Here is a 12428-nt window from a genome sequence, read left to right on the forward strand (position 1 = left end):
AAAACAGAGGAATGTGTTATAAACATGGCAGGGAAATGGGAAACCTGGGCGCCCCTCAGCACGGGACAACCCACCTGCTCAGCTACCGCCCCTGCTCTAAGCAGCCATGGAAGGGCTTCGTTCATTCTAAGACAACAAAGAATTGAAATTCACTACCCATTATATGAGTTCCCTTCCAAGTGATTCTGCTGTTGCTTAAGGTGTGGACCAGCCCCCAATTCAGGTTTGACTAGTGTGTTCCTGTTGTATTCCGTTGTGTTCCATTGTATTCCATTGTGCTCCATTGTATTCCATTTTGTTCCATTGTATTCCATTATGTTCCATTGTATTCCGTTGTGTTCCATTGTGTGTTTAATTTAAATATGTTCTCTTTCAAAGGAGATATGCTTTGAGTCAGACCATTTTAAAAACGCACAGATGCTTCCCTTTCGTTGGGCTGAGTATTCCAGATTTGAACACAAGCGCTAGGCTGAAATGCCTGCTCTGACTCCCCGTAAGGAAAGTGGTGGGCTGCCAGCATTTAGGGGTGATCCGGGAAAGGTTATGGATATGAAACGAGGACGAGAACTGCTAACGACCTTCTCGGCCAGCTCACTGGTGCTCCTTAGTAATACTGAGCCGTTTCATGCCAACTTAGGAGTCAACTAAAGAGTGTGTTTTCCCTTGTGCAGAGGATGGAATGGAGATTCTTTCTCAGCTGTCTCAACTAACCGGCACGCTGTTCTCTGCCCCCACCGGGATTGCAACTGGCTCTTACCAACACAGTAAGTGGGTGGTGGGTGCTGCCCGCTGCACCCTCCAATGCGCTCCACCCCGGACCAACCAAGGAAAGTGCAGTCCATCCTTCTGGTCAGAGCTGGTGCCCACCTGTCTTTCATTGCTTCTTCAAGAGAATGCTCTCTCTGCCCAAACTATTTAATCTCATGTCACCCAGTGTTTTGCTTAAAAGGGGATTATTTATTGCAAACATTTACTGCAAACCATCATTTGCAAAAACTCTGCTAAAAATATCATCTTTAACAGCTAAGCAGAGATTTATAGTTGCTATTAGGGAGAAATAACAAAGAAAATCTCTTCTTAGTAAAATAGAATCAATATCAATATGGTTTCTTTTGGAAAAAATGGATTCCAGCTACAAAGAAATCACAGAAGGGGCTCCCTTCAATTCCGTTTCAGTAGCATTATGTGGGGGAAAAAACAGTCAGAACCAAATACACCTGGATGCAAACTTAGATTTTAATATGAAAGCTGCCAGTCCTGGATCACAAGGAAACATTGGCTGCCCAGTGCGAGAACCGAATTGCTTTCCTTCAGGTACTCTAATAATTTTTCTCTTTAAAACTCCTGTGTCTCCTACCAGTGGAGCTGGGAGCCATGTAGAATCCTCTTAAAGCATTGCCTCTCCAATCCCAAATGCCAAGAGTGTTTAGAGACTGGGAGAAAGCTGGCATGATTTTGAAACTTGTAAAGGAAAAGATGGAGCAAAAAGCACAATGAGATAATAGGATTTTTTGTTTGTTTTTTAGGAGGTTCCGGGGATTGAACCTAGGATCTCATACATGGGAAGCAGGTGCTCAACCACTCAGCTTCATCCACTCCCCATTGAGAGTTGGTTTTTTTGTTTGTTTGTTTGGTTTTTAGGAGGTACCAGGGATTGAACCCACTAATAGAGTTTTTTTTTTTTAAGATTTATTTATTTATTTCTCTCCCCTCCCCACCCCAAGTTGTCTGTTCTCTGTGTCCATTTGCTGCGTGTTCTTCTTTGTCCACTTCTATTGTCAGCGGCACAAGAATCTTTCTTTTTGTGGCGTCATCTTGCTGTGTCAGCTCTCTGTGTGTGCGGCGCCATTCCTGGGCGGGCTGAACTTTCTTTCGCACTGGGCAGCTCTCCTTACGGGGCGCACTCCTTGTGCGTGGGGCTCCCCTATGCGAGGGACACCGCTGTGTGGCGCGGCACTCCTTGCGCGCATCAGCACTGCGCGTGGGCCAGTTCCACACAGGTCGAGGAGGCCTGGGGTTTGAACCGCGGACTTCCCATGGGGTAGACGGACGCCCTATCCATTGGACTAAGTCTACTTCCCTCCACTAATAGAGTTTTGAAGCAGAAGTTTCTTGTTGATTTTATTTTGTGTGGCAGCATCCCCCAAAGGAGAGTCTATTTGGCCCTTTGGAGAGTGGCTCCAGCCTAGCAGAGCAGAGCCGTGTGGACAGGTTGTTTGCAGTGTGGACAGGCTCTCTTCTGCTTCCCCTTTCCTCCTGTTGGCCCTCCCACAGATCTATCAAAGGCTGGGGGCAGAAAGCACACAAGGCTCTCTCTCCATTCAGGACAGAAAACCAAAGTTAAGGTACAATCGTATCATTCAGATGAATCACTTTTCAAGGAGAGCAGCCGCCACAGTCACGCGGGGCTATTTGTAGGGAGGCGGCAGCTGGGCCCGGGTGAGAAGGCTGCGATGGAGGGGCCCCGCTGGCGTGATGGGGAAGCCAGGCTGAATGGAGTCGTCCCGTGTTCTCCCTTTGCACGTGTGAAGGTGTCTTAGCCAAAGAGGTGCAGATGCAAAGTACCAGAAATCTGTTGGCTTTTATAAAGGGTATTTATTTGGGGTAAAAACTTAGAGGTACAAGGCCCTACAGAGTCCAGCCCAAGGGTGGTTTCTCACCAAAGTCCGTTGCCACATGTTGAAGCAAGATGGCCGCCAGGCCTCGAGGTCCCAGCCTTCCTCTCCCAGCTCCAGGCTGGCATGGGGCTTGTCTTTCGGGGCTTCCTCCCACAGCTGTTCTGTCCTCTTCAGCTGCAAGCTCTCAGGCAAGTGGCTCCTCTCTTCCCAGGGCCACAGGCTCAGGGTCTCCCCTCCACCGTGTCTATGGAGCGCCCTTTCTTTCTTTTTTTTTAAACATTTATTTTTTTTATTTCTCTCCCCTTCCCCACCCCCCACACCCCAGTTGTCTGCTCTTCGTGTCCATTCGCTGTGTGTTCTTCTGTGTCCGCTTCTATTCTTGTCAGCAGCACTGGGAAACTGCATCTCTTTCTTTGTTGCGTCATCTTGCTGTGTCAGCTCTCCGTGCGTGCGGTGCCATTCCTGGGCAGGTTGCGCTTTTTTTGCGCTGGGTGGCTCTCCTTATGGGGCGCACTCCTTGCACGTGGGGCTCCTGTACGCGGAGAACATCCCTACGCAGGGGACACCCTTACGCGGGGGACACTCCTGCATGGCATGGCACTCCTTGTGCGTATCAGCACTGCATGTGGACCAGCTCACCACATGGATCAGGAGGCCCGGGGTTTGAACCCTGGACCTCCCATGTGGTGGGTGGACACGCTCTCCATTGAGCCAAATCCGCTTCCCACCCTTTCTTTTCTGTGTATCTTCTGTGTCTTCTTGAGCGAGTGTCCACTTAACCTGAGTTACACCCTAAGCTTAACATATTTTAATCAAAGACAGCTCTGCTGAATCTAATACTATCAAAGGGGATCACGCCCAGAGGAACAGGCCAGTTTACAAACGTAATCTCTCTTTTCGGAATTCATAAATAATCTCAAAGTACCACAAAGGGTAAAGCAGCAGTGTTCTATTTGAACGGCAACCACCTCCCAACGTATAATCCGGCAGCTGTTTAACATTTTAGTTTCAAATATGTCAACCCTCATGTGTCAAAGCATTTGAAACAATCCACAGTGTCCTTTAGGAACGTCTAATTTTGCCTTAGAAGCAGACTCTCGGCGTCTGTGGTCCTCTAGCAAGAAAGGATAGTACTTGATGTCAACGCGACTCGGTCTTGGCTGTACTGTGCACAGTCCCTCCGCCTGGGCTGGTTCTGGGGTGGTAACGGGGGCCGTGCTGTCAGTTCTCAGCGCCTGGGCTGGTTCTGGGGTGGTAACGGGGGCCGTGCTGTCAGTTCTCAGCGCCTGGGCTGGTTCTGGGGTGGTAACGGGGGCCGTGCTGTCAGTTCTCAGCGCCTGGCTGGGCCCGCAGCGCCAGGGGCCTCCGCCCGCCGTCTACTTCTGCGAGTCGAAGCTGCAGGCCTGGCACCGCTTCGCCGACTTGCTGGAGGACGCCCTGAGGTCCGTGAGGACACACCTGGGCCCCGTCCTCCGGGAGCTGCAGAGGCGCGTCAGCGGCCGGCTGGTCGGTAAGCGGGGCCTCCGTGGCCAGCGGTTTCCCGGCCAGTTTGGGGATGTGCAGGTGCCACCCAGCCCCTTCCTTTGCCACTCGTGCCTCCCTTCAGGGACGACGCGTAGCCCGAGCAGGCATGCGCTCACGTCCGAGACGCCCGCGCCAGTTCCTGCTTTCACATTACTGTATTCTTAAATGTGGCCAGGCGAAATCGCCTCCCCACTGGCTTCCTCTCAGAGTTGCCCCCACACAGCCCCATGAGGCACCTCTCGGGCCACAGCATCCGTCACTTAAACGGCTCCCCCAGGCCCCGTCATTCTCTACCCGAAAAGCCTGATTTGGAGATGGGCGAGGTGGTCCTTTGCTGACCCTCGTGGACGTCACTGAACCTATTTTCCCGTTCACTCTCCATGTGACAGTCTTCTGCAAGCAATTTCCTGGCTCAACTGTAGATCTTCTCCAGCAGTCCGTTCTGGAAAATAAAGTATTTTTGCCATCTGGTAAACAGTTTTGTCCCATTTTTACCTATTCAGGTTTTTCCTATCTCTTCCCATCTGACGACAAGTCTGTATCAAGGCCCTATCTAATACATGTAGCACATTATATATCGTCGTCTATGTCTGCTTCCTGTCTTCTCGTCTTATTTAAGGTTTATAGTGCTACCTGTTTACACCAAGCGGTCACGCAGCAGGAAGCACGCAGATACTCAATTCCCCTTACACAAATGCCTCCAATGGGGCCTGTCTTCTTGTTTTTATGTACTGCCTGCTCTACCACATTTAGTAAGTGTTCAAGATTTCAAAATAGTTACGAGGCTACAAACAGGTGATCAATTTTTTCTCCTGATTCTTTCATAGATAGATATTAAAGACTAGAGAGAAAGGTGGAAAGATGTTTTTTTTATAAAAGAAGTGTTTCCTTGAAATACTTGTAAGCAATGAGTACTCAAGTGGAAGAAAATTATTTTCAAATAAATGCATGTTGTTTAAAATGTAAAAGAAAACTAAGTAATGTCTCTGTATGCTTGTAATTTCCTGCGGACTTAAATATTTATGAATTGAGCATAAAGATCAAGGGAAATGTGGAGGACGTGTTGGTGGGCCTAAGAATCTAAAATTTAAATGTCTAAATATCTCTTGGCCACTCTTAGAGATTTCCTTCAATCTCAATGTTGTCAGGGTAGACACTTTTAATGGGCTACCCTTTTGGTTGCTTTGGCCCGTTTTATTTTTTCGTCATGGCAGCAGAGACTATTTATCCTTACTCTTGACATTTTTACCCACTGACAAGCCCCTGTGAGGCCTGAGATTTTTCCTCCGGCTCTCAGCTTGCCTAAGTGACGGCGTGTGGCCTTGGACTTGCAGGGCAGCTTATGTTCGACACCATGAGTGTGGCCAGCATTTTGGAGAACGAGGACACCGCCCAAGCCCTGGCAGACGGACTCACGGAGCTGTCGAGAGAGCACCGTGTGAGTGTTTCCTTGAAGAAAGCATAAGCACAGAAACCCCAACACTTAAATGTATTTTGGAGTTTGCATTATTGGGTGTTATTATTATAATGACTATTTTTACCAGTTTATCCCTTTTGTGGGCACTACTCCTTGAAGAAATTGCATCAATTTATGAAAAACAGCCTTGGAGAGACTCTGGTCCCGAGATGTTTGAGGACACAGAAGACAAAAGGGGAGCGCTTCTAGGCTGTGTAAAGCCGATTGCGTTGGGCCCTTCTCAAGTTTAATCAGAAGTGATTGCTTTAAAAGCCATGCCCGTGGCTTTGCGTTTTACGCCAACATTAGCCAACAGTCAAATCAGGTAGTAACGAGGGGCAAGTTGTAACAGCGTGGAACCAGATGTGAACAGAGGAAGGGCCGAGGGGGCTGGAGAGGGGCAGGGAGGGAGAAGCCCAAGCCGCAGCCGTGCACGGCCGTGGTTTGGGTCAGCTCGGGGGTCCTGAGCACACTTCCTCTGACATGGACCCTGGCGGCCACCCCCCAACCCCCCGGGAGAGCAGGCCCCCATGTCAGGAAAACAGGACAGTGACCGGTCCCGGGGACCGCAGGAGGATAGAGGCTGATGGGCGCTGAGCTCCAGGGGGCTCCGGGGGGGACCAGGTGGGAAGGGGCGGTGTGGACGCGGAGGCTAGGCAAGGGTCTCGGCATCCAGGGAGAGTCTCGGGTCCCCTCTTTGGCTGGAAGGACTGGACTTTGTGGGTGGTTTCCTGCTGTCTTTGCTCGTCTCTCTTCTCCTCTGCCAACTCTTCTCCAGGGTCCACTTGGACCCCAGGTGTCTCCCCGGCTCACTGCCCTGCGTGGAGCTGGAGAAGCCCCAGGTGACTTGCTCATCCTCTCAGGGCTCAGCTCAGCAGGGGCAGCCCCTGCGCGCTTGGCCGAGAGGGGGGCCAGGGCGGCCATGGGGACGCCGTCCTGCCCCCAAAGGGCCCCAGCCAGCGGGGACACAGGCCGACCCCAGAGCAGATCCGGAAACTGGACGGTGTGACAGGTCAAAGTCCCTAGACAGACTCGAAGTGAATAAAAAGGCTCCCTTTTCTGGGGCTATAAATTAATTAGGTAGAAAGCTGAAATTCTACTGGGACAAAATTCTACTGGGACAAATTCTACTGCAATTTCATGACCTGCGATTCAGATGTTTTAAAAAGGATTTTTTTGGTTGGGGGGGTATGTTTCAGGACCAGCCCCTGGAATTTTTGTCATCTTTTCTGCTGAAGAAATGCAGTAAAAGGAGCAAAGATTTTGAAGGAAATGATCTTCCGGAAAAACGTGACCCAAAGGCAGCGCGCGGTTCCTTCCCGAAGGTGAGGTGGGCGCGTTTTTACCGCTGCCGCCCCCGAGGCTTCGGAATTCATAAAGGTAGCGATACTTCCACCTGGAAAGCCTTCACCTGCGCATTTGTCCCGAGGACGTTAGCTTCCTGGACTACTATTTTTTAAAAAAGGAAAAAAAACCTGTTTTGTAGTTTCATAACGTGGGTAGCGTTTATCCCAATCGGGTACGTGTCCCAGGAAAACGAATGCCTCCCGGGAGCCGCCCGCCCCTCCCTGCCCTGTCGGCGCCACCTTAGGCTTTTGCATTTTATCTTCTCTCTTCTTCAGGCGAGCCCTGAAATATTCTAAAGAGAGCAACTTTTTTTTTTCATTTGTAGCCAGGACACTTTTTTACCTGAAACTAGAATGATTTTATTTCCCCTTGAGATTCAAATACATAAAAGAAAAAAAAAAAAGGGATTTGAAGCTAGTTCTTTCAGAGAAAAGGGAGAGTTTGCCCAGCACTGTGTTGGAATCCCTACATTCTTGGTGACATTTGGAATAATCAGGATTCAGGAAATGCTGAGAGTTGTCTTGTCCTCCAGAGAGCTGGTTTCCAAGCAGGGGGAAACCCTGCTGAGGGTCATTTTGAGCCCATGGGAAAAATCACCAGTTTTTTTTTTTTAAGATTTTAAAATTATTTATTTATTTTTATCCCCCACCCCCCAGTTGTCTGCTCTTTGTGTCCATTCATTGTGTGTTCTTCTGCGTCTGCTTGTATTCTTGTCAGTGGCACTGGGAATCTGTGTTTCTTTTTGTTGCGTCATCTTGTTGTGTCAGCTCTCCGTGTGTGCGGCACCATTCCTGGGCAGGCTGCACTTTCTTTCGCGCTGGGCGGCTCTCCTTACGGGGTGCACTCCTTGCGCATGGGGCTCCCCTACGCGGGGACACCCCTGCGTGGCAGGGCACTCCTTGCACGCATCAGCGCTGCGCATGGACCAGCTCCACACAGGTCAAGGAGGCCCGGGGTTTGAACCCTGGACTGCCCATGTGGTAGGTGGACCCAAATCCGCTTCCCTCACCTGTTTTTGCTGTTGGAAACCTGTGCCTCTCAGCCCCCAGCACCCACTCCCCTGGGGACTGTTACCTGTTGCGGCACTCGCCTGATGTCCTTGGGCTTGGTCTGCGTCTCTTCCAAGGACAGCACAGAGGGGGCGAGAAGCCCAGCAAAGGGTGCTGGTGGACGCCAGGCCGTGGCCGCTCTGCCCCTGCGTCCCCCGCCCCAGTGGCTTGGTCCTCCCGACCCCACCATCCTCCCCAGGGGAAGGTAAACAGACACCTTCCAATGAGGGGGGGACAGGGATAAATAAATAACCATCGTGCAGTAGGACTTGTCTGCCAAATCCTGGATGTGAAGACGCTGTCTCTGGGTGTGTCCCTCTGGCTCATCCCCCCGGCTGGCTGGCCATCTTTGTGTCCATCAGCTGTCCCTCCTTGGGCTGGGCCGCGTCAATGGGCTCGCGGCTGGGTCCTCCTTCGCCGCTGTGACTGTTTCTGGCCCCAATCAGCCAGTGGGTAAAGCACCAGCAACCGCTGACCAGGCTGACTCTGGATAATGCAGCGCTTGCTCCATCCTGGAGGGAAATTCCTCCGTGTGGCCAGAGGCTGGTTCTGCAAGCTTCCTTCTGGTGCTTTCCCCTTCGTGTCCTGGAAGGGGCCAGGGCCAAGGCCCACCAACACCAAATAAACAGTTTTCTCCCAAATGTGCAAAGTTTGTTGACCTGTTATTTCCTCTAACTTCATCACCAGAAATAAAATAAGCATGGAAGGACATCTTAGTCTAAAAATAGGCTCTGAAAATCCTAATAATTAGGTGTAGACATTAAACAAGAGAAATTGCCATTTTAGGCTCGAGGAAAATTACTACACAAGTCAATTTCCTTTCCATGAGGAAAAGTGTATTTTTAAAAAGTAGCTGCTGCCTTTTCACAAAGATGCTACCGAAAGCGAAGAAGGAAGTGCCATACCCTCCCAAAACCGAAGCCAAAGCAAAAGCTTTGAAAGCCAAGGAGACAGTACTGAAAGGCGTCCATGGCCAGAAAAAAGAAGATCCGCGCATCACCCCCGGTCCGGCAGCCTAAGACGCCGCGTCTCAGGAGACAGCCCAAATATCCTCGGAAAAGCACCCCGGGAGAAACAAGCTTGACCACTAGGCCATCAAGCTCCCCCTGACCCCTGAGTCAGCCGTGAAGCGGACCAAAGACAACACCACACTGGTGTTCGTGGTGGACGTCAAGGCCAACAAGATCAAGAAGCTGTGAAGAAGCTCTGTGACCCTGACATGGCCAAGGTCAGCACCCTGATCAGGCCCGATGGAGAGACGAAGGCGTATGTTCAACTGGCTCCTGACTATGATGCTGTGGATGTTGCCAGCAAAATTGTGATCATCTACACTGAGTCCTGTTGCCTAATTCTAAATATATAAGTTATTTGACCATAAAAAAAAAAAGTAGCTGCTGATCACGACGACAGAGTGAGATGCTCCAGGGCGCTCTTCCCCGACAGGAGCTCTGAACAACAAGAACTGGCAGAAACACCTAGCTCAAAGCTCCAGAAACAGTTAAAGGGCTGCAGTACCCGGGTGCGTGCCGAGTCAAAAAAAGGTGTCTTAAAAAAAATGGTAGGATGGGGGCGGCAGACTTGGCCCAGTGGTTAGGGCGTCCGCCTACCACATGGGAGGTCTGCAGTTCAAACCCCGGGCCTCCTTGACCGTGTGGAGCTGGCCCATGCGCAGTGCTGATGCGCGCAAGGAGTGCCCCCCCACGCAGGGGTGTCCCCCACGTAGGGGAGCCCCACACGCAAAGAGTGCGCCCTGTAAGGAGAGCCGCCCAGCGCGAAAGAAAGTGCAGCCTGCCCAGGAATGGTGCCGCACACACAGAGAGCTGACACAGCAAGATGATGAAGCAAAAAGAAATACAGATTCCCGTGCCACTGACAACAGAAGCGGACAGAAGACGACGCAGCAAATGGACACAGAGAACAGACAACCAGGGTGGGGGGGAGGTGAGAGAAATAAATAAATAAATCTTTAAAATAAAATGGTAAGATGGGAAAGTGGATGCAGCTTAAGTGGTTGAGCGCTTACTTCCCATGTATGAGGTCCTGGTTGCGATCTCTGATACCTCCTAGAAACAAAATAAACAAATGGGAAAAAATTCAACTCTCATTGGGGAGCAGATGTAGCTCAGTGGTTGAGCACTTGCTTCCCATGTACAAGGTCCTGGGTTCAATCCCCAGTACCGCCTCAAAAAAAAAAAAAAGTAGGAAATTCTTCAGGGACTCCTTGCTGGCCCCTGAGCTGGTTGGTGGTCCCAGTTCTGGGGGGAGAGGAGTAACACTTGTGCACGTACACTTGTGCACGTACTGGGACCGTGTGTCTGTGCCAGCCTGTCTGGTGCCAGCCTGAAGGGAGAAACCAGGACACAAGCTATAGGCTCACCACCCCAGAAATTGCCTGGCATCTAGAGGCATCTCACAGAGCTCTGCCACAGAGCACTGGAGAGAAGTCAAAGGGTGGCTGCCTGGCACAAAGGTGTGCCAGCTGTGGGACAATCAGAAGCACCTGGGACTGGAGGAAGTGCTGTTTCCTAGGGGCATGAGGACATTCATATCCCTATAAATGGGAATTCCTCAGCCATGAGCACATGCCCAGGACAAGACACACAACAGGGAGGACCCTGTGTGTTTGCCTTGGGCTGTTCTCTAAACTCATTGTTAAGACAGCTAAGTTCTGAAGGAGAGCGCTCACACAGGCCACTCTGCAGACTGGGAGAGGCGTTTTCTTTTTTTTTTTCTTTTTTTTAAAGATTTATTTATTTATTCATTTATTTATTCATTCATTCATTCATTTCCCCACCCCCATCCCAGTTGTCTATTTTCTGAGTCTATTTGCTGTGTCTTCGTCTTTGTCTGCTTCTGTTGTTTTCAGGGGCACGGGAATCTGTTTCTTTTTGTTGCATCATCTTGTTGCGTCAGCTTTCCATGTGCGGGGCACCATTCCTGGACAGGCTGCGTGTTTTTTCACGCTGGGCGGCTCTCCTTACGGGGCGCACTCCTTGCGCGTGGGGCTCCCCTACGCGGGGGACACCCCTGTGTGGCAGGTCACTCCTTGTGTGCATCAGCTCTGCTCATGGGCCAGCTCCACACGGGTCAGGGAGGCCTGGGGTTTGAACCGCGGACCTCCCATGTGGTAGACGGACGCCCTAACCACTGGCCAAAGTCCACTTCCTGGCATTTTCTTTTATCCTTTTGTAGTTGCTGTTGCCGTCTGGCATTCCAGGAAATCTCTGTCATAACACTGACTAGATACAAGCTTAGGGAATGGGTGCCTCAGAGTCTAAAATCTGAAGTTAACACCCTAAAATATCAAAATGCCCAGGTTGCAACAAAAGATTACAGAACGTTCAAAGAAAGAAGTGATGATCCATGCAGAAGAGAAGACTAAAGCATCAGAAAGCATCAGTGAGGAGAACCTCATCTGGAACATGCTAGAAAAAAGACTTTGAAAAAAGTAGCTGCTCTGGAGCCACAGGAGGAAAGCCCCAATGCAAGGGAGAAGGTTCTAGAATGACCAAGGTATTATGGGGGTCCACGCCAAGACCTGCACTTTAGTGCAGAAGTTCTCATGTGAGCCTGCACAGCAGGGTGATGCTCCAGGGAAGGAATCTCCTTGTCTATGGACCCCAGTACCATACTGTACTGTTTGGGACACGCTCACATCAGCCTGCACTGTGGGAATCTACCTGCATATTCTGTATGCAACCACTTCCTACCTGCACGGACTCTTTGAAGTTGTCATATCTCTACCATAAATAATCAGCACTATTATTGATGTATTTATTTTTAAAAAGAGAGTGTACCTCTCAGATGGAAACTTCGTGAAGATTCAAACTAGCTTGTCTTCCGAGCGCTAAGAACGCACAGGGGCCAGGCTGGTGTGGGGCAGCCACAAGCAGGGAGGACAGAGCCCTGTCTGAAGGCCTCCCGGGGGCAGCGCATGCTCAGCGGGGCCCAGCAGGACCTGGGGAAGCCGGCTGGCTGCAGCGCAGAGCCCTGGACGCCTTAGACATGGGGCAGCTGCAGGCACAGAGCCAAAGCGCCCTGTAGAGTAAGGCCAGCGGCGTCTGGGCCACCCGTGGACTGTTTTCTTCCAGCCTTGCCCCCGGCGTCCAGGGGTCTCCATGGTAGCTTTGGCTTTGACTGGGAAGGACCGTGTAATGACAACATGGTCCATCACCAGAGTGGACCCTGGGATGTCGTAGGGCTGTTTGAGAAAGTTGTGCTTAATTTATGTGGAAACCGCAAGAAAAATGAACAAGTAGAGAATATGCCCTATTTCATTGTGGACACAGTGTAGAAAGTTCTGTGAATTATGACATAATCATCCAGTGAAAAAGAGGGGTGAATCTTACAGTTTTGTGAACTTTTCCTTCCAGCATCTTAAAAGTAAGGTAAGCTTTTTGCCCCGGAGGGTCAAGCGATTGGAGCAGAACTGGG

At 50.6% G+C, this 12428-nt stretch overlaps 1 protein-coding gene across 2 annotated transcripts in view; it reads left to right on the forward strand.

Moving 5' to 3' along the window:
• ECT2L (epithelial cell transforming 2 like) overlaps positions 1 to 12428 on the forward strand; it is a 91971-nt gene that overhangs the window by 59011 nt on the left and 20532 nt on the right. For both annotated transcript variants that reach the window (XM_058307549.1, XM_058307550.2), the window contains exons 11-14: positions 672 to 764; positions 3946 to 4128; positions 5477 to 5580; positions 6798 to 6923. In XM_058307549.1, coding sequence (XP_058163532.1) covers positions 672 to 764; positions 3946 to 4128; positions 5477 to 5580; positions 6798 to 6923 — 506 coding nt within the window. The remainder of the gene's footprint in view (positions 1 to 671; positions 765 to 3945; positions 4129 to 5476; positions 5581 to 6797; positions 6924 to 12428) is intronic.

This window comes from Dasypus novemcinctus, chromosome 11, assembly GCF_030445035.2.
Source record: "Dasypus novemcinctus isolate mDasNov1 chromosome 11, mDasNov1.1.hap2, whole genome shotgun sequence".
NCBI lineage: Eukaryota > Metazoa > Chordata > Mammalia > Cingulata > Dasypodidae > Dasypus > Dasypus novemcinctus.